Here is a 27886-nt window from a genome sequence, read left to right on the forward strand (position 1 = left end):
GCGGCTCGGTTCACTCTGGCGCAGCTGGCTGCCGGCGGAGCCGGCGGGCACGCCGGTGCAGCCCCCTCTGGCTTCTGCCCGGTGGCTACTGGGTGACCCCTCATCTGGGGATCCTCAGCCCTTCCCATGAAGGTGGCACGGATGCCCCTCCGGTGGTCCTCCTTGGGCTCTTGCACTCTGGGGCCTCTGGATGTCTGGGGCCTGGATCTCCTCCATGCCTGTTTCATGCCCTGGGGGACGGGGCTATGGCTCTCTACATCCTCTAGCAGACCATTACATGGGGAAACCATTTGAATACAAGCGCGCCGATCCACACAGGTGTGCACACGGGTGTTCACTGTTCGTAGACTTAAATCACACCTTTCTTGGCTGCTACTTCAAAGCACATTGTGCGCTGTCTGTCCTGCGTGCTGCACAACAACATTCAATATTTAGTATTTACTGCTGTTTACACTTAGCTAGATTAATGCGATGGTGTTGTGTTTAGTATGTTGCATTGTTTTGTTTTTTTTGCTTGTTTTCTATTCTTTTTCTCTCAACAGGTGATCCCGGAGATATTTTTTTTCCCCCTTTCTCACTGTCCCTCTCCCCTTCTGTTCTTCTTTTCCTTCCTCTTTCTTTCTCCCTTTCCTATCCCTCACTCATGTCTGTCCCGTCTGTAACAACTGAAAATAAAATAAATAATAAAAACAAAGGTCGATCAAATGGACCAATACGGCAATGCCATGATGATCCATTTGGCAAAATAAATCCATTGGGTATCCTTGTTGGTCTTCAGACAACAATTCTGACGGCTAAAGAACCAAATGGGACAGGCAAAAAAAAAAAAAAAAAAAAAATAGCGATTCAGTGGTTTAATCACTATTTGTCATTGCAGACAGTGAAGGTGCTGCATAGAAACTGTGTTTTTTCTCACCGTTTTTTGTGTGTACCATGGTTATGGACAGAATTTTTTTGTATATGATTTAGTCCTTTTGTGTTTAATCATATCTATTAGATAGATATGATTTAAACCACTGTGCCACGTGACCCTCAATACCTACAGCGTGCTCTAATCACTCTAATAGAATATTATCGTCAACAGTACCGAACGCTGCACGGAGGACAAGCACAGAGATGAGTCCACTGTCAGAGGCCATAAGAAGATCATTTGTAACCTTCACTAAAGCTGTTTCTGTGCTGTGATGAGCTCTGAAACCTGACTGAAACTCTTCAAATAAACCATTCCTCTGCAGATGATCTGTTAGCTGTTTGACAACTACTCTTTCAAGGATTTTTGAGCAGTTTTGTAGGAATGGGGACTAAAAGACACGTTGACGGTTCGGAGGAAGTAATAAGTTAACTCAGAAAGATTTCCTTGTAACTAATATGGATTCTGAAGTACAATTTCACCAACTCTACAGGCATTTTGTAGAGGGTATAACAGCTGTGGCAGCTGTTTGTCTGGAAACAACTGTAATTTCTACATTTGAGCCTTATTCTCAAAATAACATTAAGAGCTTTTTCTCTCTTTTTTTGTGTGTGTCCCGTTTGGATCTTTAGCCATCAGAATTGTTGTCTTAAGGCCAAGAAAGATGCCTAGCGGATTTATTTTACCAAGTGGATCATCATGGCCTTGCCATATTGGTCAATTTGATTGACCTTTATTATAATTATGTATTTATTTTATTTTCAGATGCTACAAACGGGACAGACATGACTGGGGGATAGGACAGGGAGAAAGAATGAAAGAAAGAGAGGGAGAGAAAGTAAAACAGAGGGGAGAAGAGATGGTGAGAAAGGGGGGAAGAAAGAAAGAAAAACAAACAAAACACCTGGATCACCTGTATGGAGAGAAAAAAAAAACAGAAGAGAAAACAAACAAAAAAAGAGCAACATAATAAATCCAGCACCATCACAATAAACTAGCTAGCAGATAGCTAGTAGCTACTAGTAGATAACAGTAGATACTAAATATTAAACACTATTGTGCAGCACGCAAGATAGACAGCGCACAATGTGCTTTGAGGCAGCAGCCAAGAAAGGTGTAGTCCGCGTCTGTGTACACCTGTGTGCACACCTGTGTGGATCAGCATGCTTGTATTCCAAAGGTTTCTCCATGTAACAATCTGCTAGGGAGTGTGGGAAGCCATAGCCCCGTCCCCCAGGGTATGAAGCAGGTATGGAGGAGATCCAGGCCCCAGAGTACGAGGACCCGAGGAGGACCACCAAAAGGGGGGGAACCGTGCCACCCTCCTGGGAAGAGCTGAGTAGAGCCCCAAACGAGAGGTCACCCAGCAGCTACGGAGCAGAGGCCAGAGGGGGTTGCAGTGGCGTGCACGCGGGCTCTGCCGGCAGCCAGCTGTGCCAGAGAGGACCGAGCTTCAGGCCCAGAGGCCTGAGGGCATCCCATCCCCCGGATGGGGCCCAGCCGGGCCACAGGCGCCAGGCCCCGCCAATCGGCCACCAGGAGTAAGCCGGTACATACATGAGCACCCAGCCCCAGTCGACAAGGACCACCAACACACCAACGTCTGAGGGCATCAGCCACTGGCAGGGAGTGTGGTGAGGGGAGATAGGCCTCCGTACTTTGGAGAGCCTGAGATGTACCCAGAGAGGTTGAGTCTAAGACCCGACCTGACATATAGACACAGATGAACAGGCGCACGCGGACACAAACGTGCATTCCCACCCCATATACACAACTAAATACTCGGCACTCACCCAACATGTAGACAGACATAAATAGACACTGCACAGACAGTCACACTCCCCAATCATACTCTATATCCCAGGTCCAGGTACCCCCGCCCCCAGAGGGGCAAGCCGCACCTAAACCCAGGAGATGTTACCCTTCTCTCTGGGGTGGAGGCAAGCGGACCACCTCCTTATCTACAGTAGCAGGGAGGCCCCGCATCCCAGACCCCAATCCAACGGCCAGCACCTCCTCCCAGCCCCCCAGCCCTGACGGCTAACAGAACCGGGGTGAGTGAAGACCCCAAACCTCCCTACGCACGCTCATAGTGTTGCTGTGTGCTCAGTAGCGGTTTTAGATACGGGCGACACGGGCAGTTGCCCGGGGCGGCATCGTGGTGGGGGGCGGCATCACGGGCATCGGCGAAAAATAAATAATGCTCGTACTCATGCTGCCCCGACGTCAGCCAGCGCATATTGGGAATGTCACAGGCACCGATCGGCTTTCTATCGCCCATTTGCTGGGAGTAAGGGCGCCCTTCGTTTGCGAGGTGCGCCTGCTGCTTGCGGCGCAGAGACCAGAGGGCGGGGCGGCGGGGGATTCTCTGACCGGCTGGAGCAGCGTCTAATAACCAACTCGCAATAAAACAAAATAAAAACAAACCAACAAACACGAAAACACCAGACATTATGATACAGACTTATAATTTGCACCGATGTTTTTTCCAAATTCTATACACAAAAAGTGAGCGCGAGAGCCCTCGGTGCGCCTGCTCGCTGCTGAAGTCAAAGTAAACTTTATTGTCATCTCCGCTACATACAGTCCAGTTTATAGAGAGACGAGACGACGAGGCTCCAGTTACAGCAGTGCAAGGAAACAAACAATATATATAAGAAGAGTAAGAAAATAAACATACACTTTAGGACTCGAGGTAAAGGGATCAATAACAATTTAAAGTTTAAAATTTACAGTTTGATGATTTAAAGTCTCACACACAACCTGTCGAAAGGGGAGGGGGGGCTGCTTCCAAATAGAGCACATTTCATTTATAATGTTGTAAATCCAAGCCCATTATGTATTCATGATTTGAATCCTGGGTTGTGTGAAATCTCAGAAATAAACCTTAGACAAAGTGATTCTGTGAACTAAGGTGTAGGTCTGTTAGGTTATGTTGTGGTGATCCTCGGGTTGGGGGATTTGCGTTCATACTGGAGTGCAACATTAAAACCAAGATGGACAAGAAAAGTTCAAAGCCATCAGGTCCTCAGTTTAGAAAAAAGAGAAAAGAAGAGGAGGAGAAACGAGCAAAAGATACAGGTAAGCAGATGTGTGATTGGATAATGGCAGGTCATCCTGAAACAATCAGAATCAGAATACTTTATTAATCCCTAAGGAAATGATGTGGGTTACAGCTGCTCCAAGAAGAAATGGTAAAAGTAGTAACAGTAACAGACTAAACTCCAAACAATACATTATGTTACAGATTTTAATATTAATTAGTCATTGTCAATTGTTGATTTGTCCTGTTCTCATTGTATGACGAATTATGATGGCTGTTTGGTAGCCGTTTGCATACTATGCATACTCTCTCTCTCTTCGTGTGTGTGTGTTTACAGCGCCAGAGGGAGTGTTCGCCCAGGGCGCCAAACAGGCTAGGACCGCCACTGTGTGTGCTGTTCTAAAGTGCATTTAAAACACAGGAGAGCATGGTTCCTGCTTCCTCTCAGAGAGCAGCCCGGCTCCTCCCGAAAACCCTTAGTGTCTATATGCATTTAAAAAAGAGCTTTTTCTCAAAAAAAAAGTATTTTGGCTTTTTTCTTCCCAAAATAATTTTTTACTTTAAGCCTGAAATTTCGACTTTATTCTCAAAATGATCAGTAACATTTTTTAATGTGGCCCTAATACTCTTTCATACAGAGCTGTGGCTGTAAGCAGCAAAAGATAGATAGAGAGAAGTTTGCTCTTCTCAGTATATTTGTGTAAATATCAAACTACACATTTTTACACCTTCACACCCAAATTTTATTCAACAACTTATCACATTCTGCAACATATTTATTTTCTTACCAGTTCTACCTCTAACTGGGGACCTGCTGGATATTTAGAGGTAAAGCCGTTTTCTTTTAAAAAACTGTCTGTAACTCCCAGTTTTACCAGTAGATGGCAGCAGTCTTTACATATGACTCAATGGTATTTCAAGCGGTACTGATAGTTTCCCAGGCAGAGGAGCAATGAAGAAAAATATAATGGTTTCCTAAATTAAAAAAAAAAAAAAAATCAAATTTTCCATCTGACACCTTTGTGAAAGCTACAGAACCAGATGAGGAAACAAAGCAGTGACATTAATAAGGAACAGAAAAAACTGCAAAGTGTTTTTATTAGATTCCGTTAAGTGTATGTGGATTACTTATATTTACACAATACACATTAAAAATTTCCAATAAGAAAAGGTATAATTTGGGGGTTATATCATTGCAATTAAGAGAGAAAACACGTAGAGAAATCTTTTTTATTACGTGGATGTACTCTGCTCTGAGGTGGGAGACCAAAGGCGAGCAGGTGGACGTCAGTGGTTGGACTGGTGGACTACTTTAGTGAAGAGTAGACAACATCTGGCTCTGGTTTAAAGTCTGAACACAAGCACACACAGGTCAAACAACAGGAAACATGATTACAAGCTTTGTAGTTCAATCAAGACCTCCAATCTCCACCTCTCTGCATCACACACAGTCCCAGTTCAGACATTACTGGGAATGACCTCAGTTACAGAGTGCTCCCTTAAATGGTTGTGATTGCATTTTATTTCATTCTGTCCAGAAAGGCTAAGAAACACACTGCCAGTGGATGATGCAGTTAAAGGGCATGTGCCACCCAAGGCACCTGGTGTGGAAACATAGATCACCCCTGCAGAGCCAAGGCCACGGCAATCCCAATATTGCTAAGGCAGACAATTCTCGGGGTCTTGTTCGCGAGTGATGGGAGAAGGGAGCCGGAGATCGACAGACGGATTGGGGCTGCAGCTGCAGTAATGCGGACGCTGCACCGGTCCGTCGTGGTGAAGAGGGAGCTGAGTGTAAAAGCGAAGCTCTCAATTTACCGGTCGATCTACGTCCCTACCCTCACCTATGGCCACGAGCTGTGGGTAGTGACCAAAAGAACGAGATCGCGGATACAAGCGGCAGAAATGAGCTTCCTCCGAAGGGTGGCTGGCCTCTCCCTTAGAGATAGGGTGAGAAGTTCGGCCATCCGGGAGGGGCTCAGAGTAGAGCCGCTGCTCCACATCAAAAGGAGCCAGCTGAGGTGGTTCGGGCATCTGACAAGGATGCCCCCTGGGCGCCTCCTGGGTGAGGTGTTCCAGGCATGTCCCACCGGGAGGAGGCCCCGGGGCAGACCCAGGACACGCTGGAGAGATTATATCTCTCGGCTGGCCTGGGAACCCCTTGGTGTTCCCCCGGACAAGCTGGAGGAGGTGGCTGGGGAGAGGGAGGTCTGGGCCTCTTTGCTTAGGCTGCTGCCCCCGCGACCCGGCCTCGGATAAAGCGGAGGAAGATGGATGGATGGATGGATGAAAATGTGAATTTTGCTTTTCTCAATATATATACTCCAACCAAAGGGGTGAATAGAATGTTATTTTTTATATATAGATGTCCAATGTGACACTGTTAAGATTGTAGGGATGATGAGTATTTGTTTTTATGTGGAGATTTTCCCTTGCACTGAAAACCCATTACTTGCAGGCTCAAATAGCTGACTGCAGCTGTGGACCTGTTAGATGTCTGAAAGGGCTTCCAACAGAAATCATAGACAGCATGCTTGGAGTCAATCTAAGGACAATCATTTGTCTTTGGCAAGACTGGATCGCTTATATTCATATGTGGATTTTGTTTGGGACAAGTTGCACTGGATTCCTCAAAGTGTCCTTTTTCTCCCTAGCGAGGAAGGTGGACAAGGCCTGGTCCATTTAGCCAGTAGAGGTGCTGCTTTTCATTTTCAGTTAGTCCAGAAGCTGCTTACAGGACCCTCAGATCTTGTGTTTTTTTCCATGTGGTCTCTGCTGAGAAAGGGATGGCAACACCAGGCTGATTCTCTGAACCGCTGGCTGGATTGTCCAATCTGGAGGAGGACTACCTAATCAGACAGCTCCACAAGTGTTTTCACTGAGTGGTGGAGCTTGGTGGACCTCAGCTAGATAATCCTGATGGATTTGCTGCTCAGCTCGGAATTAACTCTATTTGAGTTGTTGGTCAGCTTTTGAATAATTGGAAACGCAAGTTAAGTGTTAAGACTAATATTATTCTCCACTCAAGAAATTGGGACACATGATGCTCTGTGTAAGTCTGCATAATAAAGGGGGGAACAGCATTGCTAATTAGCTGGCATCCATGTTAGTATGTAAAGTCCAACATCTCCCTCTAGTGGCCATATATAAACCATGTGTGAGGATGGTGTTAATGTAAAATGTGAATCATAGTGTTCCAGTCAGTCATCAGTGTGTCTCTGCACAGCTGTAATTAAAATGTGTTCAGAGGGCCTCAGTGTCTGAATGGTTCCAGTTCAGCTCCATAACAGCAGCGTCCCCGGTTTGATTCCTGTGTTTCAGCTCATATCTGCCTCTCTCACTGAGGGGGACGTCCACTACATGGACATGGATTTGTTTATCAACCAAACTACAGATCACTAGCATCAAAAGATATTGAGTTTTTCAAATGTCTTTTCAGTGAACAGGCAAATGTCTGTGGGCATTACAGCTTCAACTTTTTAAGACAAAAGATCTTGTAATGTTCTTCTAGTTATATTTTTAAAAAATAGTTTTATCATTTTACTCAAAAACAAAAACTGAGTTCCCCAATTCTACGTTTGAACCAGTAGAAAAGCTGGTGCTCAGAGGAAGAGGGCGGGCTTTACTTGGTGTGAGTGACAGAAATGAAAAAAAGCTCAAATGAGTGAGAAGGACGATGAAGGAAACATCTGTGCTGTGTCTGCTCTGTAAGTAGAATCTCTGTGTTTGTTTGCATTCTTGTACTTTGACTGTCTGCTCTCCTGATAACTGATGATGGAGGAGAAGACATGAAAAACAAATCAGGCTGAATTCAAGTTCAAAACACCATGAGGACCAACTGCAGGTCTGAACTGACTCTTTATCTTTGCTCAGGAGTCAAGGAAACACAGCAGGCAGTGAAAAGCTCAAATCATTCACTCATTATATGAACACAATGGATTCGTCTATTGTGTTATTTCAAAGTAGTGGATATTTTGTATTTTCTCACAGTGTATTTATATAATCACAACAATAACCTCAAGAGCTGTTTCCCAGATAAAAACTGAGACAGAGGGGATTGAAGAATCCAAATTGTCTGGATAGTTGTATATTTTGTTGCCCAAATGTTATTGAAAGATGTTGCTGACATCAGATTGAAAAAAAGCAGAGAAGCAGTTTTGTCAGCTGTTTGTGTGGAGTTGTTCTTTGTGTTCACCTAAAACTAACCTGAGTGTCATTTCTCTTTAGTTCTGATCTCATTGCTGAGCTGCACAACAAACCAAGGTCAGTAACCTTCTCCTGTCACAGTTTAAACCTGAGAAATGCTCACTGATATGACCTGTTTGGGTTCATGTTTCAGAGTGTAAAGTAAACAGATCGTCAGTTTTTCATTTAACATTTAATTTTAACCCTCACAGCTCGTCTGACTGTGAGTCCCAGCAGCTCTCAGTTCTTTGAAGGAGACTTTGTGTCTCTGAGCTGTGAGGAGGACGACAGCTCTGCTGGATGGACTCTGAGGAGAAACACAACAACAGACACCAGAGCAAAGTGTGGAACTGGATTTGGAAATCCATCTGGTTCTTCCTGTAACATCAGTTACATTGACCCACTGGACAGTGGAGTTTACTGGTGTGAGTCCAGAGAGGGTCCCATCAGTAACATGGTTAACCTGACAGTCACTGGTAAGCTGAGTGTGTGGAGTTAGTGTTGATGAAGCTGTGTGTAAATGGATGAAATGCTGTAGTTTGTCTCTGTGTTGAGGTGGATCAGTGATCCTGCAGAGTCCTGTCCTCCCTGTGATGGAGGGAGATGACGTCACTCTGCTCTGTAAAACAAAGACCACTCCCTCCAACCTCCCAGCTGCTTTCTATAAAGATGGCTCCCTCATCAGCAATGGGTCTTCAGTTAACATGACCATCCAGCATGTTTCCAGGTCTGATGAAGGCCTCTACAAGTGTGACATCAGCGGTCATGGAGAGTCTCCATCCAGCTGGATCACTGTCACAGGTGACACACTCACCTGTCTGTGTTTCTGCAGGTTTCAACATTCACAATGTGACGACAACTTAATGACTGTGTTTGCTTTGTTTTAGGGGAAGACACCACCACACCTCCACCTACATCCACACCTCCTCCTGATGATAAACACGTGTCACATAACCCTGTCATCCTCCCTGTGTTGATTGCTGCACCAGTCTGTGTTTTGGTTCTTCTGGTGATACTGGTTCTGCTGATTAGACAACTTGTTCATAGGAAACCTGAAGGTGAGACTCAGACTTTTAGACTATATGTGTCCAGGTTTGTTTTGTAGAATAAAGTAAAGTATACACTCATTATGATTACATTAGCATTAGTGTTAGTATTTATTCTCTATGGTAGAGGGAAACAACTTTCTTAAATATTATTGGTTCATTTCAGCAGATCAAAAAGAAAATGGAGAAGACATCACAGATGACATCATGTACAGTGACATCAAAATATCAACTCGCCAACTACAGCCAGCCAGACAAAGAGGTAATATTGTATTTTGCTGGGTTGGGGGGTGGGGTTGCATGATTGTGGTATTTATAAAGTGTTGAGAACATTGGGCATTTTTATGTTTCAGGGTTTGTAGAGAGTTAGGACCCAAGATTATGGGATGCAAGCATACCATATTGTCTTTTTTTTTTTAGCTAGAAGTATATTTGGATGAGCACTAAAAACATTTAAATAGTACTATTACCTGCACAGTCAGCCATAGTATTTTTCAGACACATACATTTAAAAAGGCACCAACTCTGTCCTCTGCATGTGTTTTATATTGTGCAGAGAGTGATCCAGCTGCACTCTGTTCAGCAGGGAGAACACTATTATTCACTAATAAAGAAAAGATAAAATAAAATAAAAACAGAAAATAAAATGCAACAATTTAAAAGGATGTCACTTATTTTTTTAGTTTTTTTCAAAATTACATTTAAACTTAAAACAGTAAAAAATGTCCACATGTGCATTATGATCATAGTTTTATCCAGGAGGACTTTTTCTCTGCTCTTCAAATTCATAAATAATTAAGATCTGGTTTTATTATAGAGTAAAGAAGAATAAAAATTAGGAAAACAAACTAGAAAAAGTATGTTGAGATTATTAGAATTGTGAAAATAAGTGTTGTTTTTAAATTAAAAAAAAATGTATTTTATTGATTTAATGCTCGAATTATAATCTTAAATTACAGTCCATATTTTTTACACTTTAAACCAATACACACACACACACACAGTACACAGTTTTCATTTTCCCATTGTTTGTATTGAAGCTGTTTGCTGCACTGGAATTACTCTTTTTTTTAAATTACGAATTGAAATAAGAACTTCCAGTGCCGTTTTTCCTTCACTTTCATATTTTTTAACACCAACATTTGGATTATCAGTGTCTTCACTGTTCACAAAGTAACCTATATAAAGATATTTAGATATTTAGTAGTTTATTAGAATCTGAAATGTTTCTGCTGGTTTGGCCCATCGCTCTTCTTTCTCAAAGCCAAAGTCACATCAGCAGGGGTTCAGAATTGGAGCTGTCACATGATACATGGAGACTACAAATATATCTTGCAGTGCTTCAATGCAAATTTAAATTAAGTGACAGACTTTCAATTTTGTCAATTATTAAGGTATAAATGGATTTGTCTGAACAGTTATTGTTACCCAGAGTTGTTAAATGGGATGTCCTGCGAGCGTATGTTGCTAACATCTGGAACTATTGAGAGGTTCCAATCTGCCACTGCTCTTAACAAAAAGGTCCATAGAAATGAAGACATGATATGAATTTCATTCAACAGCTCTGGTCTTTCTTAGACAGGTAGAATTAAGGCACCAGTATACACTTAGCACTGATTGCGTCGCATACCACTGCGATTTTATGGTATGGAAAGTTGCTGCAATATTCATTTGAATGATAGCTGTTACTACTCATAAACTACCATCACATAAATGCTGATATAGAATGAGAAAAAAATCAAAACTGGAGGTTATGACCCCTGTGGCAAAAGTGGTGCAACAGCTCAAGTTGTACAACTATTCTTCTACACTGCCAAAACAACCAGCAGAAAAGGAAACAGTGAACAATAAAGTGAAACCAAAAAAGTAAAATGCTTATGCTCCCTGGCTGGCCACAAAACAGGAGACAAGGTCTTGATGCATGCTCAATCATCATGGTGAGGAAATCCCCAAAAGTTGATTCTGTTCATCTGGACGTAGCTTTTCTCCCACTAACCAGATGAACAGAATCAACTTTTTGGAACAGAAGAAAGGTTTGAGTAGGAAAAAAATGGTTGAGAGTCCCTGCCAAGCTTTTGCAAGCTTTTGCTTGGAAAGAGGCCCGACCGAGCCACGGGCACCAGGCCCTGCCAAGCAGCCACCGGGAGTGAGCCGGTACATACCTGAGCTCCCAGCCCCAGACACCAACAACCACCAATGCACCGACGGCTGAGGGCATCAGCCACCGGCAGGGAGTGTGGTGGGGGGAGATAGGCCTCCATACTTTGGAGGGCCTGAGATGTTCCCAGAGAGGTGGCGTCTGATACTCGACCTGACATATAGACACAGACAAACAGGCACACACAGACACAAATGTGAATTCTGACCATGGACCATGGAACGTTTTGCAATGTTTTTTTTTTCCAACGTGTTGTATTTTCAAACTGTTCAACATCTCCATATATCATACATATATCTGTATATCTCTGAGCTTCTGTCCGCCAGAGGGTATGAGATCAAACTTGGTGAAGCATGTGACAGGAACGCTGTTAAGCATCAGTCTGTGATTATAGAGGGCAGTACGAGGCAACGAGGAATTGAAAAGGCTAAGCTCAAAAAAAAGAAAGACATTGGAGGAAGATACTGAAAAATATACTGTTTTAACTAACCTGTTTACGAGAGGACAGATCCCAGGTGCAGTTGATAAAGAGATTATTATTATGATCAAATTCTGTATTTTCAGCATGGCCAATAAGGTCAACACAACCTTTGTTATGAAACAAATTAATATGACCACGGTCATTAGCTTATTAGAACCCAATAAGTGGACGATAATTCACGACAATCCTTAGTTTTAAGATGAAAATAAACACAATTTATAGGTTCCAGGATGATCTGTGCAATATTAAATAATTCTTAAATGGAATGTTTTTGTAGCATTGAAGCAGCAGATAAGCCCATCTGATGCTGCTGATGCCAATAACCATGAAGTGGCCATGAGTGAAGGAAATTGTTTTAACAGAGTTAAGTTATTTAAACTATGTATGTGTAAATATAAATATAACAATAAAATAACATGCAGAGAATAGATGTGAAAATGTTTAAATTGTATCAGGGCAGTGTGCATGATGTTAGGAAGAATAATTTATTTTAGTCTATCAAGACAGATAGCCTATATCGTGTATCACAAAAAAAAGTGGGCCATGAACCTGAAAAAGGGGCCTCATCCTGATCCTGGATTTATCTGTAAAGGAGCGTTTATATTAATTTATTTTAGACCGATATAACAATATGAATAGTAAATGAAAAGATTCAGAAATCTTTCTACAGTATCAATATCAATATCAGCAACTCTGCATGATCTGCAGTAATGTCCTCTGTGTGTGTATCATTGTGTGTTTATTGTGCAGAGAGTGATCCAGCCGCAGTCTACTCAGCAGTGAGAACTGAAGATGTCACTTACGGAGAAATCATCATAAGAGACAAGAAAAATAAATCAAAGATGAGAGGTACATCTGTTTTTCTTTGTCTCCTGGTTCACTTCTACACTCAAGAACTGATGCTTTGTTTTAATCTAAATGTTAACATTAACAGCTAACAGATCATCTGCAGAGGAATGGTTTATTTGAAGAGTTTCAGTCAGGTTTCAGAGCTCATCACAGCACAGAAACAGCTTTAGTGAAGGTTACAAATGATCTTCTTATGGCCTCTGACAGTGGACTCATCTCTGTGCTTGTCCTTCTTGACCTTAGTGCAGCATTCGATACTGTTGACCATAATATCCTATTAGAGCGATTAGAACATGCTGTAGGTATTACAGGTATTGCGCTGCAGTGGTTTGTATCATATCTATCTAATAGACTCCAATTTGTGCATGTAAATGGAGAGTCCTCTTCACACACTGAGGTTAATTATGGAGTTCCACAGGGTTCAGTGCTAGGACCAATTCTGTTTACATTATACATGCTTCCCCTAGGCAGCATCATTAGAAGACATAGCATACATTTTCACTGCTATGCAGATGACACCCAGCTCTATCTGTGCATGAAGCCAGATAACACACACCAATTAGTTAAACTGCAGGAATGTCTTAAAGACATAAAGACCTGGATGGCCACTAACTTTCTGCTTCTTAATTCAGATAAAACTGAGGTCATTGTACTCGGCCCTGAAAATCTTAGAAATATGGTATCTAACCAGATTCTTACTCTGGATGGCATTACCTTGGCCTCCAGTAACGCTGTGAGAAACCTTGGAGTCATTTTTGACCAGGATATGTCCTTCAACGCACATATTAAACAAATATGTAAGACTGCGTTCTTCCATTTGCGCAACATCTCTAAAATTAGAAATATCCTGTCTCAGAGTGATGCTGAAAAACTAGTTCATGCATTTATTACTTCCAGGCTGGACTACTGCAATTCATTATTATCAGGATGTCCAAAAAACTCACTGAAAAGCCTTCAGCTAATCCAAAATGCTGCAGCAAGAGTACTGACAGGGACTAGAAAGAGAGAGCAGATTTCTCCTGTTTTGGCTTCCCTTCATTGGCTTCCTGTTAAATCCAGAATTGAATTCAAAATCCTGCTCCTCACATACAAGGTCTTAAATAATCAGGCCCCATCTTATCTTAATGACCTTGTAGTACCATATCACCCTATTAGAGCACTTCGCTCTCACTCTGCAGGCCTACTTGTTGTTCCTAGAGTATTTAAAAGTAGAATGGGAGGGAGAGCCTTCGGTTTTCAGGCCCCTCTTCTGTGGAACCAGCTTCCAGTTTGGATTTGGGAGACAGACACTATCTCTACTTTTAAGATTAGGCTTCAAACTTTCCTTTTTGCTAAAGCATATAGTTAGGGCTGGACCAGGTGACCCTGAATCCTCCCTTAGTTATGCTGCAATAGATGTAGGCTGCCGGGGGATTCCCATGATGAATTAAGCTTTTCCTTTCCGGTCACCTTTCTCACTCAGTATGTGTTAATAGACCTCTCTGCATTGAATCATATCTGTTATTAACCTCTGTCTCTCTTCCACAGCATGTCTTTATCCTGTCTTCCTTCTCTCACCCCAACCGGTCGCAGCAGATGGCCGCCCCTCCCTGAGCCTGGTTCTGCTGGAGGTTTCTTCCTGTTAAAAGGAAGTTTTTCCTTCCCACTGTCGCCAAAGTGCTTGCTCATAGGGGGTCATATGATTGTTGGGCTTTTCTCTGTACCTATGAAGCGCCTTGAGGCGACTTTTGTTGTGATTTGACGCTATATAAATAAAATTGAATTGAATTAAAATCCTAACAATACATTAAAATGTTTAATTTTTATAATGATCTCCATCTTAGTAACTAGTGACATCTGGTAAGTAACACCAGGCTACCAGGCGTATTCTGAGTTTTGCAGGATTGGTTACTTTAAATAGCTCACCAGAATCCTGGACATTATAAAAAAGCTAATTATCTTGTTTTGAGGTATCCTGTTATTATTTTAGGTCAGTCATGAGCCCAATGGGACTGATTGCAGTTAATCTAGACTGTTGATCTGTTATTGGTAATAATTAATATACAGTATAACGTCGTTGTGACTTTCTATCAACTTTTTGGCAACAGATCATTCAGCAGTTTCGCAATTGAGCAGCAATTGCCAAAAGCAGCTCAGAAGAGGTGCCCATGTCCCTGCTGTTCGGGCTTTGTTCACATACAAGCTGTTAGCAGGATGTATAAAGAGACAGATTAAACAGAACAAAGATCATGTACCTGCATGCTTTCAGCTACAGCCAACGTTCAGTTTATAACCACAGCCACAGCATCCTGTTTTTGTGTTCTGAAGCTAATGAGAATTCTTGCCCCAGTCTATTTTGATTTGGTTAACAATAGCATTCATGTTGCAAAGCAACAGTTTGCTTTGTGCTCTGTGGTGAAGTGTGTCAGTCTACATTAATAGCTTCTGGCAGCTTTGTGGTTTTCTACCTTCATTTTGCACACAAACAGTTCCATATGGTCAGTCTTTTCATAGCAAAGAGGTGATGAGAAAAGGATAAGAAAAAAAGTGTGAAAAGCTGCTGTGGTTTATTAAAATTATTCCTTATTACTTACTCTTCTCTTACTTCTCTTACTCTTAGAGAAAAAAAAATATTTGTCACAGCTGTAGTGCATTAACTACATTACTGGTTATAGCAACACTAGGAATAAATGGAATATTATGATCAAACATGGCGTAAAACATCCAAGAGAACTGCACCAGCAGTGCTCGTGTATTTTCTTTTTAAATATAACAGTGCTGTAATGTTTGTTATATCTGCAGTAATTTGAATTTATTTTATTGTGTAGGGAGTGATCCAGCTGCAGTCTACTCAGCAGTGAGAACAGAAGACACCATTTCCGGAGAGATAACCATCAGAGCAAAGAGGACCAGAGGTACAGCTGCTCTTTAGTTATAACTTTGGAAAGAATCCAGCTAGCTGTTCACCATGCAGTATTTACTTTTTCTTCCACTCTTTATGCTAAGACATTTCATGTCTCATGCCCCACCGAGCTGTTGTTCAAACCTTCTGTTGGCCATCGGAAACCAATTAGAAGAAGGTTGTTTTAATTAAGGGTCACCACCAAGGCCCAGGGTAAAATAAAGAAGGATTATTTTGAAAAAAAAAAAAAAACAGATTTTAAAGCTAAAGATATTGAGCCTGGAATAAACAGATTAGGGGTACTTTTTGAGGAGTTACCACAGGTATCTTGTCTTAAGATTTAGTATAAATATTCTGCTCAGGAAACATACATTATTTTAACAGTTACTAAATGCCATACATCTAACTTTGGATGGAGCAGCCCTCATTTCTAGAAATCTGGCCAAATTTATCAAACCCCCCAAAATATGACAATTCAGAGTTGGAACCAGGAAGCAGAGTTGCAGTGTTACACGCATCTCTGCAGCTTCTCTCCTCCTGTTATCCCCCTGATATTTAAATTCTTTTACTCCATACATGTTCACCTGTCCACCTCTCTCTCATATACACATGTATTCTGTCTTGCTTCTGACTTTTTTCCTCTTTTCTCCAGAGCACTGGTTATTCAATTTAGTCTCCATCAAAGCTGTCATAGAGCTAACATACCAAAAAATTCAATTAGGAATCACCAATTAATCAAACATGCATGTTTTTGGACTTTTGGGGGAAGCCAGAGTACTCGGAGGAATCTCACACAAAAACACCCTATCTGGCAGATTGCTATCCAGAACCTTCTTGCTTTAAGGCAACCATGCTAACCACTGCACTCCCCCACCCCAGCCCCATATTAATTATGAGATTGTGTTTAAAACCTAAAAGTGATCATTGTTCCTCTTTTTAAGTCTGATTGCTCAGCCTGTCTGAAAAACCTTCTGTCAGCGAGGACAGAAGAGAGAGAGAAGCTAGGAGCAGCAAATCTTTGACTTTTAAATGTAATTACATGAAACTGAGCTAACAATTGAATAAAAACAGTTGAAGAACAACTGTTTTTATTCAATTATTCACTCACTCAAAAAATATTGACAATTTTGACCTGTCTATTTTTGTCAAAAAAGGTTTAAGCCCCCCCCCCCCCCTTTTTTTTTTTTTTTTTCTTTCAAACCCATCCGATGGTTCTCAGGTTGTATATCTGGCTCTCCTACCATAGAGTGTAGCCTAACCTATCTAGCACGTGTGTGTGTGTGTGTGTGTGTGTGTGTGTGTGCGTGTGCGTGTGCGTGTGTGTAATAAGAGAATATAACATTCACACCAGTACAGTAGCTGAGTGATACATGTTTATGTGTTACAAACTTTCTTAAAAAATCACTACATAATCTGTAACAATTCAAATACATTATTATTTTTTTTTTATAAAATCTAATAAAATATTTTATAAACAACAGATAATGATTTAAACTGACAATTATTTTTTAAAATTAGGCAATTTGTTGGTATGGTGAGCAGGAACATCAGAGATCAGATAATTATGCAAAACAATGCAAAGTTTAATTTTGTATTGTTTCCTGTGTCTCTCCTCTGTCAGTCTGAATGCTGAACTTACTGATAATAACCTGGAACAGCAGCAGGACTCACAGTTCAGTTATGAACCCACTGAACACATTTCAAATCATTGGATTATTTGGAAGAAGTCGCCCTCTACGATTTCTGTACAACACATAACCAGCAACAAAAACAACAAGAAGCATGGCAGAAACTGACAGACCAACTGTAAGTCCACTGTTCTGACCTCCATCATTCTTCTCATCCTCCTTCCCTCCATCTCCACTTTGTCCTCCTGTCTGACCTGCAGGTGAGAAACAGGTGTGAGGTGTCAGCTGTCAGGTAGGTGATGAGTGAAGAACCGAACAGAATCCATTTCCTCTTCAAACTGCTGTCAGACATTATCTACTGCACTCTGATCACATCACTCAGACCAGCTGCTTTCTACAAAGTCTCATCAACAACATCTTTAGAAACAAACATCAGCAACCAGGAAGCAGCTCAACTTCAGACTCACCTTCTTCTTTTACCTCCAGGTTGATGTTCTTCAAAAGCTGAGGTCTCTGTCTGTGCTATCCAGCATAACATTCATATCTTCCAGCGTCGTTCATGGCGACCTTTTTGAGAACAGAAAAGATTCCATTCTTTATCTCTAGATCTTTCAGCTCCACTCGATCTTTAAATGATTCATGCTGTTTGTCTTTGTGAATTTGTTCATCACTGAAGTAAAACACATAATACTCTGACTGCAGGTCAGGCTTTTGCCAGCTTATCATTATGTTAGTGTCATTGTGGCCGTAACACTCCAGAGTTACATCCTTTGCTTGTTTGACTGTTAGCTCTAAAATCAGAAGAAAACAGGTCAGTCATAAAGATTATATGCATCCAATAATTTAAACACACTTATTATTGTGCTTCAAATATCAGAAACTTGAGTTTTTATTTTTGTGTTAAGTCTGTGGGAATTTATAAACAAATTAAAAAAGCTTTGCTGTGTTACATTCACACCCAGATAAGTTTACACATCCAGTATGTTAAAGTATAAACTTCAGTGGGTTTTGAGAGTCTAAGTTCAGAGTTTATACACCTTTTCAACATTTGTATACTGCAGTGTGGGTTTTGTTGAGCTAAAATGGGTAAAATGGCTTCACATACTTTGTGGAAAAGCCCAGAGTCTGTACAAAATACTAACAAAAGGTATACAAACCTGTTTGTACTTCTCAGTCAAGTTTAGGGTGTTTAATACAGAAATTTGTTGATTTTTGTGTACCAGACAGGGATGGCATGTTATTCATTTCATAGTTTATTTCTAAAGGACCTGTACATAAAGCCAGACAGTTGAGAGGCTGTGTCTGATGTACTGAACCTGTACTGTATATTAGCATTTGAATTTACCTACAATTAAATGTTTTTTCTTGCATGATTTATGAAAAACAAAACTCTTAAAATCTTCTCATCATTTATAATCAGAATGTTTATGTGTATTATTATTCTAATTGATGGTAAAAAATAAAAAAAATTAAAAAATATTAACACACCTTCTTTTGATGGAATAAAAAGGAAGTCGATGTTCAAGAAGAGGTAATGTCAGCTTCAACTTTTGACCAAAAAAAAATAAGTGGACTCTTATTTCCTGTCAGAAAGTTCAATTGAATTTAAACACATCTTACCTTCACAATTCAGACGTCCCAGGAAACATGAGACGAAAAACACAGTTAAAGCTGTTTTTAACATAATTTCCTTTCTTATCTCTCTCCCTCTCCTGTTGTACGGTGGCCCCGAGAGACAAACCACGTACAAACTCCAAAGCACGTACAAACTCCAAAGCACGTACGAACTCCAAAGCACGTACGAACTCCAAAAACCACGTACAAACTCCAAAACACATGCAAAATCCATAACACATGTGACAATGGTCACTCGAGCCGGCGAGAGCAGCGGACTCTCGGCTTCATCGTTTTCAGACCCCTGCGGTCTTTCGCTACTCAGGTTAAACATGATATATAAGTAACTTGGATAACTTAAAAATGTAATTGTTTGGCTTTTTTCGATGTTTCATTTGTTCCGGAGTAAATCAGTTTGGCTGAGATCAAAGTTATTAGATTAGATTAGATAAAATAAAACTTTATTAATCCCCCGGGTGAGTTCCTCCAGGATTTTCACACAGCTGAATAAACGTCAAACAGAAAACTGAACAGAAGTGTGAGACAGTCGAGAATTTATGCCAGTGTCCTGTTATATTTTAGATAGCAAGGCGCAGATGGCTGAGTTTATTAAACTCCACCGAGACAGCGGTGACGCAAATCTGAGGGAAAGACTGTCCCATTTCACAGCCTCACACTTCCGGCCTTCTCGGTCTTCGAAAGACCCAGCCGACGTAGACCGCAAAGGCCTACATTTTTGCAACAAACTTCCCGTTTATTTTGCAAAATCGAGCTCAACGCTGCTGTAATGGAGGAGCTCACTTTAAGAGGGATGGACTTGACCTCCTGACTATGAATGATCTAGATGATAAGGTGCTGACTCTATGAATCCACAATCTCAACAGGGTTGTCCGATAAGAACAGATGACGTATCCACAAAATCCACTGCCACTCAGGTATCTGTCGTTCACTCATTTATTTAACAAGAATCCGAAGCACACATCCATAATGTGAGTGAGGGGATTTAAAAGGCTGTAAAATGCTATATGCCGTGTGGTGAGTGATGGTGTGGTTTCTGTTGGAAAGAACATAAAAGTCTTCCATAATTATGTGAACAGAGTGAATTAAATGTGTAATACAACAATACAAACAATACTGGATAGTGGAACATTCAACCAAAATAAGGGAGTATCAACAAATGCTAATTTTACTATTTACATAAATCCTAACTAGGCACTTTACACTAGAGCTAACATGAGAAAATAGTGACGGTCCCTTAATGACCGCACGGCAGAGGCTGCTTCGCAGTAAACGGCAGTAACATTCGGTAAACAAAGTGTGCGCCAAGGATTTAAACAAAGGAGGATAATGGCCACAGCAAAGAACAAACCCGATAAAACACAGAAACTTATAGTCTCATGGACGCACACAGCTAACAGCATTAGAAGGAACGAAAATCCACACGGTGAGTAAAACTCTGCTGACTCTTCCCACCTGCAGCTCCGACTGAACTCTCTGCGTCTACGTGTGCGTAATGATGAGATAGAATTGTGTCTTCTGATTGGTGAAGAGAATTGGTTGCCTCACCGCTCATTGGCTAAACGGCAGCAGTATGCTGATATCTTACTCAGCAGATGTGGCTCCATTCGTGAGTTCTGCCGACTGGCTGGCCTTTTGTACAGCCGCCCCCAACTTTGCGGAGCAAAGGTGCACTTCACTTAGGAAGGTCAGGCAGTAGACTCCGGTGGAAGAGCTGGAAGTCTGATAAGTCGGTTGGCCAACTGTGACTTCAGTTGGGCCGAGTGCATTGAAAGCCTCCTGGAGTTCAGAGCTACCACCTCTGAAGTTGGTACCTTGATCCGACAGTAGTTCGAAGGGCTTCCCACGTCTCGAGATGAAACGACGCAGTCCCATCAGGAATGAGTCAGTGTCCATGCTGGCAAGCAGATCAAGGAAGACTGCGTGGGTCGTTAGGCATTTGAAGATGATCCCCCACCGTTTCTCTGTACGCCGCCCCATCTTGACAAGGTATGGGCCAAAGCAGTCCACCCCAGTCGAATAGAAGGCTGGGCAATGAAGTCTTAAACTGGATAATGGAAGGTCAGCCATCTTGGGAATGACCGGCTGGCTGCGCCACCTCCTGCATTCAGGACAGTTGTACTGGTGCTTCCGGACAGCCTCTCGTCCTCGAAGTATCCAGAATCTGCGCCGGAGCTCAGCAAAGACCCTCTCGGAGCCCGGGTGAGCAAGCTGGCAATCACAATCCTGGATGATGAGCTTTGTGATAGGATGAGGGTCAAGAATGACAGGATGCAAGATGTCTTGACTGAGGGTTTCACATCTGCGAAGCCGCCCCCCTACATGAATCAGTTGAGCCTCTGGGTCATACTCAGGAGCTAAGGCAAGTAGGCGACTGCTGGCAGCTACCAGTTTGTGAGATTATAGCCAAACAAAATCTTCAGGGAAACTGTCTTCCTGTACCTTCCGGAGCAGTGCTAACTCCGCTTGCCTGTAATCCTCTGCTGTGGGTGTCGAGTCAGCAGCTGTCCCATGGACGGCTCGAACGTAAGCTTCCAGCAAGGCCTGGAAGCCACTGAAAGAACCAACATCAGGTAAATGTGGATCAGGTATTCTGGTGATGTTCCCACAGAAGCTCTCCTTCCGCAGCTCTGATGAATCATCAAGGGAAACGTGGTTCGGGAGCTCCGGGCAGTATGATGCCGCCTGCCAGAGAAAAGGTGGGCCCCGGCACCACCGATGATGAGAGGTGAGCTGCAAGAGCCGTAATCCTCGAGTGATGTCGTCGGCAGGATTGTCGCCTGATCTGACATATCTCCACAGGCTCCCTTCAATTAGCTCTTGAATATCTGCGACTCTAGAGCCCACAAAGATCTTGTAGCGGCAGGATTGGGACTGGAGCCAGTTCAGGACTGTAGTGGAGTCGGACCAATAGACAATGCTTGAGATACGAAGGGTGAGTTCCCTCTTGAGAACGGCAGCAAGCTGGGCTCCCACATGAGCAGCACAGAGCTCCAACCTCGGAATGGACTGTTGACGGACGGGAGCAACTCGATATCGGGCGACTAGGAAGGCTACCTGGATTCCCCCCATATGATCTTCTGTCCGAAGGTAGGCTACAGCTCCGTATGCCTTCTCAGATGCATCGGAGAAGATGTGGATGCTCTGCTTGCAAAGGGATGGGTCTGTCTCTGGCTGCACGTAACAACGTGGCAGGGAGACATCAGGGAGCTGAATCAATTCACTTTCACATGCATGCCACAGCTGCAGCAGGTCGATTGGCAGATTCGGATCATCCCAGTCTCTCCTTTACCTCCAGAGATGCTGCACCTGGATTTTGGCCCGAGTGGTGTAAGGAATGAGGAGGCCAAGCGGATCATACTGCTTGGCCAGAACCCAATAGATGTTGCGCATTGTGGACTCCACCAACTGCTCAGTGTTCCGAATCTGATATCTGAGCTCGTCAGACTGACAGTGCCATTGCAGGCCCAGAGTCCGCTCTGGTACATCAGTCCCATTGGGGGAAAACCACAGTTCACTGCTCTGTGAGACTGATCCAGGTGGCATATGACTGATGAGCTCTGGGTAGTTGGAAGCCCACTGTCGTAATTCGAAGCCACCGGTGAGCAGCAACTGCTGGATTTTGTTAACCAGTTGCTGGGCTTCGGGAAATGATGCGAAGCTCTGGAGGAGATTGTCAACATAGAAACATTTCTCCACTGTGTGACAGGTATCCTCGCTGGGGCTGCTGTGATCCAGAACGTGCCGCTGCAGAGCATAGGTGGCACAGCAGGGACTGCATGTCGTCCCGAAAGGCAACACCTGCCATTCGTAGACCTGTGGTTGCCTCGTGCAATCCATATCTCACCAGAGGAAACGGAGGTAGGGCTTGTCCTGAGTCAAGAGGCGGACCTGATGAAACATCCCCTTGATGTCACTGCTCACTGCAATGGGATACTCCCGGAAGCGAAGTAACACACCCAGGAGCGTCGAGCCCAGGGTAGGACCAGGTAGGAGATGCTTATTCAGGCTGTTACCATTGTGCATGAAAGCACAGTTGAAGACAATGCGATCCTTGCCATTATGATGAACCATGTGGTGTGGTATGTATCAGGTGCTGCCATCTATCTCCATGTCTGCGATGGTCAGTTTACTTTTACTCACATAGCCTGCATCCACCAGCTTCTGAATTTCCTGGTTATAGGTGGCTGCTTGTACAGGCATCTTCAGGAGGCGATTCTCTGTAGCTCGCAGGTGACCCAGAACAGAGTCCTTAGTGGAATGAAGCGGGACTGGTTCCTCTTTCCACAGCAACGGGGTGGCATACCGGTTGATACCATCCACCTCCACTCTAATGGTCTTCTCCTCTAGCATCTTGACAGCCATGGTATCCTGTTTTGAATGTGTGGCCACCTTCTCATTCTGGTATGGGAGAACATCCATCTGCCAGAGCTTGGCTACATTACTGAGAAGTTCAGCACTGGGAGTCAGGGTGCTTGTGAGTAGACACTGAGGAGTGGAGGCTTGATGTAGAAGAACCTTGGCTGGACCCTGCAGAGTCCAACCCAGCCGTGTCTTGAGTGCAGCTGGTCCTCCCCGTGGACCCAGATGTACAGGCTCTATTGGAGTCAGGAGATGTGGGTAGTCAGAGCCAATCGGCAATAATGGTTGAGCTTGGTGGAACGAATGAAGTGGAAGACTTCGCAGGTGGCGGTAGGACCTTTGCAGTGCATCAGCTGGATGTGAGTGTTTGGCGAGCCCAAGCTCAGTGGCAGTGAATGCTCTTTGGATCTGGAACCATCTCCGAGGGTCAGTGGCGGAGGCTATAGAGAAGGAAACTGAATGTCCTTTCACCGTTCTAATATCTTGTCGGATGGTTTGAAGTGCCAACTCCTCCCTCTTTCCCTGAAGGCCCAGCTCTTGGGCAGCACTGTGAAGAAGGGTTGTGCGCTCAGACCCATCATCTAGGATGGCATATGTCTCTAGCTTCATTTTGCCATTATAGAGGCACACCCTGACCATTTTCAGTAGCACACAACTGGTCCCCCAGGTTGGATCAACGTAGTACGTGACGGGTTGGACAGCTTCCTCCGCCGGTCTGTCAGAGCTAGTGGATCGCGATGCATTAACCTCTTGGAGAATTTCTTTGGCTTCCCCAATTTCATCTTCAGAACTTGAGCAGTGTTTTCCTCCGCTCTGTGTTTCTGCACATCTCACAATGCTAAGATGTCCTAATGAAATTCATTAAAAACATAACATACATTTTTAAACCAAGAAAGGAAACTCTTTCTTGATTAAAAATTTTACAATTTTAAGGAGTTACATCATCATATTTGTGCTCTAACCCTTTAAGACCTACCATAGAACCAAGTCCGCCAGAGCTTATATTATATTTTTACATGCTGTAATGCCAGTTTTGGGAGCATTTCAAGTTGCTATACATCAATACAACCATTATAGCCCAGATTTTAATAATATGTATACATTAAGTGCATTGTAATTACATAAATTGCAAAAAAGTGCAATAAACTACAAAAAAATTAAAATCGTTTTTGTTTTTTTAACATATATTTCTAGTTGGAGAAATTTAAGAGGCTTATCCCTCAAAACTGTAAGTACAAAAAAGTTGCACAAAATAGTTTCCTACCACAGGAAATTTATTTTGAGTGTCTTCATAGTTTTATTTTTGAAATACACCGATTTTTATACACTGTAGGAAAAACGAAAATAAATATTATAGTGCAAATTTGCAAAAAAGCAGCATATGTATCAAAATAAACTCCAGCAGTGCAATATGAGTCCTAAGCATCCCAGAAACGACACAGAAAGTTATAAAGTCAAAGATAACTTTTAAAAACACCAGTATAGGCTCATGAGGCCCTTATGGTAAAAAAAAAACTACATTTCCGCGAAAATGATGTCACTTCCGGTTTCGGGCAGGTAATGGCGGACATGCAAAATGCAAAAGTTCGCGCTGATGTCTATTCCAACGTAGGAAGTGTTATGAACAGCTGATCGGATCGGCAAAGCCTGTTTCTGGAATATTATGTTTTTGTTGCTGCAAGCGCTTTTTATGCAGTTTTTGCAAAGTTATATGTGGAAGGAAACTGTGACCTAGGGCAAGCTGATGGCATAAGATGTAAGTACAACTCCTCCGGTTTCATATGCAAAAAAATTTATTGCGCTAGTTTACGTGGTTGCAGAGCTACCGGGATTTAAAAATAGTTACGCAAAACAGAGCGTGCCCGCTCCAACCGACTTTAAAGGGTTAAAGGGACAGAATATAAATTCTCAACGATTCTCTAAACCACCACAAGATGGCGCTCCAACACGAGGAATGAAATCATTCCTGCTCAGGCAGGTCAGCAGTCACATGTACTACACATCTAATTAACTTCTGCGCACCAGAAACATGGTTTCACAACTCCTCCATTTTACACAGTCACACAATATAATGTTCAAAAACACATCAGACATTTAAGGAAACAAACAAACCCTGAACAAGATTAACAAATATCAAATTATGAGCCAATTTTAGTGGCAATTACTAATTAGCAAGTTAACTAAAGTGTCAAAATAGAGATTCACTTAGTTCACAACAGCGCTCTGCTTTGGAGCCAGACAGTCTGTTAGGATAAAATCCCATGAACTGAGCAAGGGCTGCTGGGTAATGAAGTCCCAATAACATAATCTGGACTTTTTATGCAACAAATCTGAGTGAGGCTTTTTTCTCGAATTCCAACTTCATACCAAACCAAATGTATAGAGAAAGTAGAAACAGTGCATCGTCAGTAGAGGATGGAGATCAACCAGGATGGCTGTGAAACATCTGCTGACATCTTGTTGAATTTAATGGTGTAAATCCACAAAAAGCAGCAGGTCATGTGATCACACCATATACATTAAAAAACATAGTGAAGCTCTCATTAGAAATTTTGAGTTTTGATATGTTTCCCTGTGCTGAACCACTTATTTATTTTCATTGCAGTTTAGCTTCCCTTTTAGTTCAAGTTTTCTTAGTTATTCTGATATTTTGCGCATATATTGGATTCAAAAGTTCAGAAAAAAGATACAAGCACACACATTTTGAGGGCATATCTCATCCTTGTTTGGTTGACAAATCTGGCCAAACTGAAAGTGAAAATATTTTTATGATTTGTAAGGTCAAATAATGGTTTCAGTGGGTTTTATTTTTATTTTCTAAAGTCAAGTGGTTTTTTTTAAAGATAAAAGAGAAGACAAAAGTGTAAATGAAGATGATAATAGGCTAAATTTGTGATTGTGTGCCTCTAAAAATTTGGTTAGTCTGTGGAAAAAAGCATTGGAAAAATAATAAAGTTGTTTTCTACTACAAATGTTGCTGAAGCTTCGACCTCTTCTGAGCGATAACTCAAAGATTTCTAGGCAGCTTTTGAGGTTGAAATTTTTTTATTCATTAATTCTTTTATGTCATGTGTCACATGTCACATTTAAGAAAACACAACAGATCAATATCATAAAACACTCACTAATTAAAAATAAAATTTACTATTAGATGACAAATTAGCTGTTGGTCACGTCATGTTTTCTACTCTCTGTTTTTACAAACATGTTTTATCTTTAATTCACTGCCTCAGACTTTTGTAGATGTTTTAAATCTAAATGAAAGTGAAATTTGAAGCACAAGGACCAGTTAGACTCAAATATACTGGTGAAATATTAAATGTTTGTCTTATATTAATGAAATCACAAAGCTGCAGGTTTGTGCCTCCTGATGAAATATATTTCTAGAGAAGAAAAATCAAACAGTAAATCAAACAGAGCTTCAAATATTATGACAGCAGTCTGGAAAATTCCTGTCCCACCTTATCAGAAACTTTTGTCTGAATGAAATTACTGTTTTTAATTTTCTTTTAAAACATTCACAGAGGAGTGAAATGAAAATGTAACTTAGTAAAGGTATACTGTGGGTGTATGTCGAGGTTCTGTTGAATCAGACTTCATATTTGGGTGCAAAGACCTGCTAAACCTGCTTCCTGGGCTCTTTTCATTTAAGCACCTCCCACAAACACAGCCACTGTTCTCAGTACTGCTGAATCTGCCGGGCTCTAATAAAGTCCCGTCCTCTATGTAGAAGGAAGTCATCACAACATTTGGTTATTGAGACTTTATTCTGACTAAAACAAGGCTGCAGGCTCCAAACTCTGTTTCACAGGGACAGGCTCAGACAGGTTTCACTTTAACACAGTTACAGTGTTTTCAGGTTTCTATGTTACATCTGTTTGTACATGCAGTGAGTTCATTCACACGCCCACACATCAGTGTTTTATTTTCTTTGGACTGATTCAACATCAGATTAAATCTGCATTGACTGGCTCAACCGGTCAGAGGTTGCGCCAAGAAATACTTAAAAAAAAATAAAATATTAAAACATTTTAAGCCTATATTAGAAAAAAAAAGCCATTGTAAAAACTTGGGAAAAAAAAAATTAATGAACCCACTGAACACATTTCAAATCATTGGATTATTTGAAAGACGTCGCCCTCTACGCTTTCTGTAGAACAAAACCAGCAACAAAAACAACATTAATTCATTCAACAAGTTTTGAATTCATTTTAATTTAATCGGTTTAGCAAACACAGTGTACAGACTATTATACAATACAGTATAATATAATACCTGTGTTATGAAGTCACATCCATAACCAAGAAGAAGCTGAAATTAAACTCACCTGAGTTTTCAACCTTCAAAGTGACTTTGTTTAGAAACCGTGGTTTCTGTCCCTCATATCCAGCTTCACATTCATATGTTCCAGCGTCGTTCGTGGTGACATGTTTGAGAATCACAGAAAAGTCTCCAGTCTCCTTCCATTTTGGATCTTTCATGCTCACTCTACCTTTAAAGAGTTTATGCTGGAGGTTTTCTTGAAACCAACCATCTGTGAAGATGATGACATAATCCTCTGACTGCAGGTCAGACTTGTCCCACCTCATCATTACTAAAGTAGCATCTGTGGGACCAGAACACTCCAGAGTGGCATTTGCTCCTCCTTTGACTGTTAACTCTTTTTGGTCTGAAACATTTTTAAAAAGTGAATAGAAAATAGACAAACAGG

At 41.9% G+C, this 27886-nt stretch overlaps 2 protein-coding genes across 2 annotated transcripts in view; one reads left to right on the forward strand and one right to left on the reverse strand.

The window, feature by feature from the left end:
• Window positions 1-27886, reverse strand: part of LOC148103591 (polymeric immunoglobulin receptor-like) — a 41021-nt gene that overhangs the window by 10219 nt on the left and 2916 nt on the right. Inside the window, exons 3-4 of the mRNA XM_087838149.1 lie at window positions 27499-27844; window positions 16186-16199 (exon numbers count right to left, since the gene is read on the reverse strand). Coding sequence (XP_087694275.1) covers window positions 16186-16199; window positions 27499-27844 — 360 coding nt within the window. The remainder of the gene's footprint in view (window positions 1-16185; window positions 16200-27498; window positions 27845-27886) is intronic.
• On the forward strand, window positions 7613-15583 carry LOC118455818 (sialoadhesin-like). Its single transcript, XM_087839508.1, has 7 exons — window positions 7613-7660; window positions 8181-8216; window positions 8351-8614; window positions 8694-8939; window positions 9026-9196; window positions 12574-12672; window positions 15480-15583. Exons 1-7 carry the CDS (start codon window positions 7630-7632, stop codon window positions 15581-15583), a joined length of 951 nt encoding a protein of 316 aa, XP_087695634.1. The 5' UTR covers window positions 7613-7629.

The sequence above is a fragment of the Neolamprologus brichardi genome, chromosome 3 (genome assembly GCF_056152115.1).
Source record: "Neolamprologus brichardi isolate AB-2024 chromosome 3, ASM5615211v1, whole genome shotgun sequence".
Taxonomy (NCBI): Eukaryota; Metazoa; Chordata; class Actinopteri; order Cichliformes; family Cichlidae; genus Neolamprologus; species Neolamprologus brichardi.